Source organism: Octopus bimaculoides, chromosome 30 (assembly GCF_001194135.2).
Source record: "Octopus bimaculoides isolate UCB-OBI-ISO-001 chromosome 30, ASM119413v2, whole genome shotgun sequence".
Lineage (NCBI taxonomy): Eukaryota > Metazoa > Mollusca > Cephalopoda > Octopoda > Octopodidae > Octopus > Octopus bimaculoides.
The window spans coordinates 647,323-654,392 of NC_069010.1; the positions used below are offsets into that span (position 1 = coordinate 647,323).

Sequence of the window (7,070 nt, forward strand, 5' to 3'; positions counted from 1 at the left end):
AGAGGCAGAAACAAAGGGAGGAAGTAGAAGAATAAGTGAGCAATGAGAGAAAGAGAGGAAGAGAGGAATATAGTAGTAACAGAAGGAAGTACATATATATATATATATATATATGTGTGTGTGTGTGTGTGTGTGTGTGTGTGTATATATAAATGTATATATATATATATATACATTCAGATACGTATGTGTGTGTGTGCACGCCAGCATGTGCATACACACACACATATATATACACACATGCACACACGTATACACACATCAAACTATTTCCCTTATATTAACTATTATACAATGTTCTTATTAATTATCAATTTGTAATAAATCTGATGGTGTTATATTAGACAATGAATAACACTTACCTATGAAATCATTCTTGTTACATAAGTGTCCGACGCAACAACCAACACAAAACCTGCTTTTGGTCCATTTATTGCATGTAAGGGTATTGTTTCTCATAGCTTCAACACATTTTCTGTATGTGCTGCAAGACTTTTCAGTCTTCAGTTTAACACCGTTCGTTGATAATGCCAATCGGCATACTGGCTGTAATAATAGATATCAAAATTATACACTACAACCAAAATATTTATTAGTACGATTATTGCTAATTACAACAACAAAAACAACAGAAACAGCAACACTAGGGATGTTTACCTTGCAAGAAAGTTTAATCATTGCTTTAAAATATCCAAAAGCAATAAATGAAACCGAAAACGACTTGGCGAATTGTTGAAAGTTAACAGCAGAGGTAAACTTTTGAAAAGTTTATTGCTATTTATCATTAAAAAATAATGTTTTGAATGCTTAGTATCCAAAGCCCTCTGATCAAATGTAGATATGGCCATCGGATACGGTCTATATGCAAACTACATCGCACTGTTACTCGTCGCCAAACTTAAAATAGGTCAAATTAGCCCAATAAAAATGTATAAATTCGCCAATTTTTTTTCTTACTGGAGGAATGCACAAGAGGAATTATTCATATAAAATTTACGAAAGATCACGCGTGTAAAACTCACCAACAACAGAAACTAATATGCCCCTACCCAAAGATGATAATGAAATAAAATTGTCAGATTGAACTCCTCAGTCCAAGCAAATAAAACAGAAAATACATAAAATGAACACAAGAGAAACTTCGTTTTATTTTGCATGTATAACGTATATGAAAATACGATATACTAGTATAAAAATTGGAGAGATAATAGCCAAGATCTAACTGTATCATCGGACCCCCAACAGAGTTGTTAACTTAATAAGGGACATTCTGAAAACGAAAAATATCAGAAGTGGAGAAGAATATTTAAAGAAAAGAATCCATCACCAAAACGCAATTGATAATCGCAAACACCTAACAACAATAAAAACAATGAAAATGTAGATATTGAAGTTAGAAATAAGATGTGTTGTGCCTTAATTTGAAATTGAAACTCGTTTCGTTCAATCTCCAAAAATTTTTAGAAAGAAAATTGGATTTCTCAAACTGAGTGAGGATGTCATGAAAAAATAACCAATGATAGTGTCGGTAGACTGGCGTCTTAAAAAAAGGCAATGGAGTCGGTGATTGCAAATGAATGAATCTTTAAATAAGCTAACTCAGCTTCAAGAAAACAGAAAGAATTGAAAGCAGGACAGACAATAAAACAGACAACAGAATGCAGCCATGCTCTTATGTCACGCTCTATTCTCCTATATTCTCGTATATCAGATTATGTGAAGCATTGATCTGTGTTATTACCGGTGTCTTTGTTTCTCTTGTGTTTCTTTAACCAATGTACAACTGTGTATTCAGAGATATGCCTGACAATTTTAATTTGCGTTTTAGCTGCGTTTAATCGTATAGCTTTCACCTTTTCCAGTTGAAATAATATTACCCCCATCCATTATGTTCTGGAGAACTTATACTTTTTGATGTGAGGGAAGATTTAATCCGTTTCGAACATTTCATAACCTTGTCTATCAAACAACCTCTTTTGCTATGGCCACCATACGAAGGAAAACTGTCATTTGCTTCTTAACTTATTCATTAATCAGCTCCCTGTAATCTCTGCGAGCTGGTAGAGCAACGACCGACTTCCAGTTACCCCCTCTAAGACTAGTGACTCGAGGTCATTCTGCAAAGAACTTTGATTCCAAGATGACTCCTGGCCACAATCATTCATACATCCTACTCTAATGACAGCCATGTTTGTCGGAGAAAGGTCACTCTAAGTTCGTGTGTTCGTTTCTTGAATAGGGATTCCTGGACAGGGTAGAACGCTGTGTCCTTGAACAAGGCACTTCATTTCCCTTTGTTCCAGTCCAATCAAGTGAAATGTGTCCCAGCCTAGTGATGTTCATCTATTCCCCTCTTCAATCGTCACATCCTTGTTGTCCCATTGAGTCGTGAATAAGAAGACCGATAGGGTCTGTATGTCTACGCAGGCACATAAAAATAAACTAGCGAAAGCATAGTACAATGTGGTCTTAATGGTTTTCGAGTGACGGCTGTCGATATATTTTAACGGAAAGGAAGAAAGTAATATTCCAGTTTACCTCTGATCCTGGACAGCTTTCCACTTCTGAATCATTGCACATCATTCCTGAACATGTTTGACACTGTAAATTCCTTTGAAATAACGAGTAATCTACAGAATACAAGTAAATATCTGTATTTATAAAACAAATAATGCAATGCATAGCAATAACAGGAAATATTGTCTTTCTGATGTAAAAGAATTAATACGTGTTTGCAATGGAATCAATACATGTTAGACATATAAACCAAATTATTAACAAAGACTATAAAACTATTTTTATGTTCATTTGGAAATGTTTCAATTGTCACAAATTCAACTGAGAGAAGCATGAAAGCTACTTCGCCTTTTAGTATTCTGATGTACTTGACAGTATTTTCTGGGTTTTCACATAAATAGCTCGGATCTCATCAGGCGTCCAATAAAACAGCCCAAATGTTAGTATGAGTACTTGCTCAGAAAACACGTTGTGGGCCAATGTTTCATTGAATGCATAGATTTCTGAGGTCCAAATTTTATTTATTGAGCTGTAATGTTCTTTGTTTATACTGTAATGACACCTGTAACTTAATGGCACCTGTAACACAATGGCACCTGTAAAAAAACACTTGTTTTGTTACAGGTGCTGTTGTGAGATATATTTTCATCCACTCCTAGATATCTGTAACATTCCTCTTCAGATATAGGGGAAACAGTCATTGATGGTGATGTTGCTAGTCTGGTTTACAGTTTTACCCCTTTTCACAACCATATAACATTTATCCTGAACAATCTCCAAACCTACATTTTTTGAGAATGTTGTAACTTGGTCGGGGCTCTTTTTCATCTCATCCATATTCTTTGCATAAAGTTTTAAGTTATCCACACAGAAACAGTGTTCAATTTTGGTATTTCTGTTTCCTTGTGAACCAATGAGATATCCCTAACATGAATGACATGGGGTTTACAGAAAGTATAAACAATATCACAACGAGGTTGTCCCCTTGGAATATGCCTTTGCGATATTGTATTCTGTCAGTGATAATAGTTACTCTTTGTGTTTAATTTCATGATGGTGGCCCACAATGAAATCAGGTCAGCTATGGCTTTGATTATGCTCACTAGAAATTAAGTAACTTGAAGGGCTTCTAGCATCCATGAGTATGTATGTGTGTATGGATGTAAGTATGTATGTACGTATGTATGTACGTATGTATGCATGTATGTATGTATGTATGTATGTCCGTATGTGAAAATGTGTGAATGAATGTGTCCGCGTGTGTACATACATATACATACTGACACGTATATTTTCTTGAGTGATGTGCTTAATCGAACCCCATTTTACTTCTGTCATTTGGAACCTTCGCTGTTTATGCCGGAGTCTTCTCTGTTGTAAACAATCAAGGCATGTCTTTGATTTCAGGATATCTTCCTACTTTCCTCCAACCAATCACAGCAGCCTTTGGAATGATCATGAGCATTGACCGTCTTCCTGGTTAAGCGCTAAAAATATACTTTACCTCTCTACTTCGTTTGCTTCCTCTCTCCTCCGTAGCATCACTCTTACCGACCCACATCCACACATTAATTGTCCCTACGCCAACATTTACACTTTATGCAAACTTCACACGCTAGACCACAGTTTCTACCTACATATCTCATTTTGGTAGCACAGTTACTCTCTTCACACTTTATTACACACTCACACACACAACTTTGTCCCTGCTTTGCTTTGTATCTATAAATCACTCACTTCTCTCTCCTCCTCCTCCATTTACCAATCACTACTGCTTGGCTGCTACTAACTGAAACAGTTTACCTCCCATATACGCACACATACCGCAACCTTCTTCTCTCTCTTTCCATTCATGTTCACTCTTCTTCGAATAAAACCACTTTTGCTCTTCTCTCCTTCTTTCGGCAGCCATTTTCTGTCTCTCACTTAACACATGTGTACAAACCCTTTGCTTGTACCGTCTACATTATTTGACCTTCATGAAGTGTGCCATCATCTTCAGACATTTTACGTTACTGAATTGCCTGCATTTTGCCGTTTTTATCTTGTCTTGGTATTTGATCTTCTGAAGCAACTTTTCTCTCGTATTCGAGTTTTATCCTATAGATTCTGCTGCAACTGTCCATGTCACATCTTGCTGCCTTTACAGTGTTCACAGAGCATTGAACAGCAGTGAAGGCGTCTGAATTTTGGTAACCGTCATGAATTATGATGAATACAGGTAACTCTTTTCCAATATTTAGATGGCTTTCAATGCAGCAAGCTGGCAGAAACGTTAGCACGCCGGGCGCAATGCCTAGCAGTATTTCGTCTGTCTTTACGTTCTGAGTTCAAATTCCGCCGAGGTCGTCTTTGCTTTTCATCCTTTCGGGATATCAGTTGCGTACTGAGGTCGATATAACTGACTGGCCCCCTCCCCAAACATTTCGGGCCTTGTGCCTAGAGTAGAAAAGAATATTTACATGGCTTCCAATCCGCCATATCAGCTTTTTCTCAGCTACAAATTTATATTTATACTCTCCAATACCTTTCACTGTTTACCAATGCACTAAGTTTTCCTTAATATAATGGGACATAAAATCGTTATATTTAATACCGACACTCTTTATATATCCATCCTTCTACCATCTTCAACGCTCATTATTCCTGGGATGGTCATGAGGACATCTGGTGCCTCGGGTACCTCCTGCATAGGGTCCTATCAGAAGCAACTGCCAGTACACTTATTGATTGAATGCTCAAGCATGACCAACGGAGGCTATGAATATTTTATAGCCATCCCTTTCTGGTCTACCCCTTCATTCCCTGATGTTTTGCATCATTTTAAAGAATCGATCTTGCGATTTTCTCATGTGACATCCTAATCGCATGTCCGTATTACCGGAAGTGTAATGGCACAATAAGGAAAAGTACCGACTCGATCTGGAGAGACTCCGTCATCTCCAATGTACACACTGTGTCGCGTAAAATTACTCCAGTTTTTTTGGAGGAGTCCCTTTTCGGCCGCTTCTATTTGCGATCAGACTCTTTCAGTCGTTAGCTAACATTCATGACCATAGGTGATGATGGGCACGAAAACCAAACTGAAGATTGTGTGTTTGGCTGAGGATCGAATGCTGGAACATTTTTTGTATCTCGGGAGGGTCATTAAGCCAATAATATACACACGTACTGGTTCTAGTTCACTTTATTATTCGTCACTTTGTTAACAATTTGTTAACGAATTAACTAAATGAATGTTTGATTATCCGTTTGGTAAACCTATCAACCAGTTATGGTTGTTAGCGACTTTTTGTTGTCATTCGTAACCGCTTCAATGACTCATTTGTTTTTGTTCTATGCTTATGTAGTTCTGAGTGAGAATGTACGTGAAAGAGAGGGTTAGAGAGTATGTCTGTGAGCATATGTGTGAGTACATGGAAGTGTACATTCATCCATGTGTACGCTGTTGTGAATACTTGCATATGTATGTTTGTGTGTGTGTGCACGTGTGTGTGTGCCGTTGATGGTGTGTGTGATACAGTTGAATGTATAAGTTCATTAGAGAGAAGATGTGAATGTAAAGCGTGCGAATGCTAAAACGTTTATTTCGCATATCTTTATCTATAGTTTCCGTTTCATAAGACATTATATTGTAAGCTTCAGAGAAGAACCCGTATTTTCTTAGTGTTAATAATAAAAGAAAAGAAGAAACGAGAATTTTACTAACTTTGACATTGCGTATAATTCAGTATAGGTATTTGTTCCTCTGAACTTTCCAGACACGTGCCATAGACATTCACAGTTCTGTTATAGACTTTTTTAACATGATTTACGAAGGCTGGCAAGTGACATCCACACCGCATAAGGTTATTATGTCGGAGATAGCTGTAACAATAAAGAGAACTCTGAATGCGTTTCAGATCAACAGAGAAATTCCTATGTGATTTGACAAGAAACAAAGATTATGAATTTTGAGCAGGTATATAAACGTTATGAAATTCATTTTTCTAAGTGTTGTTAATAACATCAATAATGTGAAATGCTTTCTAGTAGAAAGTGGGAGCATTAAGGTTCTATTCTCTTTTAGCTTACATATTGAATAATAAAGTACCTTTAAATAAGATTACTAGCCACTTGAAACGGTTCTATTTTACCGTAGTTTAGGGACACTGTAGAGTCGGGAATTTGGTGGTAGGGATCTTGCGCTTCTGTATCTGAGAAAACTCATTCAGATCGGTGGTTTTGGCGCTAAGAAGGTCGAGTTTATTCTATGTAGCAATTGGTTTTAAAGCTAGAGACGTACCAGCGCAGAAACTGACAGATTACAGTGTTGTACATTTTATAGCTTCAGTGGCACAGACATGTATAGTAATATTCCTAATTAAGAAGGGGAAAATTAATATTCATTTTTGATATATCAATTTGAATATTTTCAGTGTTTTTCAAAAAAGAGCAACAGCAAAACCTCATCAACAACAACAACAACAACATCAATAATAATAATAATAATAATAATAATAATAATAATAATAATAATAAGAAGAAGAAGAAGAAGAAGAAGAAGAAGAAGA

At 36.5% G+C, this 7,070-nt stretch overlaps 1 protein-coding gene across 1 annotated transcript in view; it reads right to left on the reverse strand.

The window, feature by feature from the left end:
• Positions 1 to 7,070, reverse strand: part of LOC106877465 (uncharacterized) — a 38,278-nt gene that overhangs the window by 15,344 nt on the left and 15,864 nt on the right. The window contains exons 6-8 of the mRNA XM_052978056.1: positions 6,227 to 6,384; positions 2,539 to 2,630; positions 363 to 546 (exon numbers count right to left, since the gene is read on the reverse strand). Of these exons, the coding sequence (XP_052834016.1) occupies positions 363 to 546; positions 2,539 to 2,630; positions 6,227 to 6,384 (434 nt within the window). The remainder of the gene's footprint in view (positions 1 to 362; positions 547 to 2,538; positions 2,631 to 6,226; positions 6,385 to 7,070) is intronic.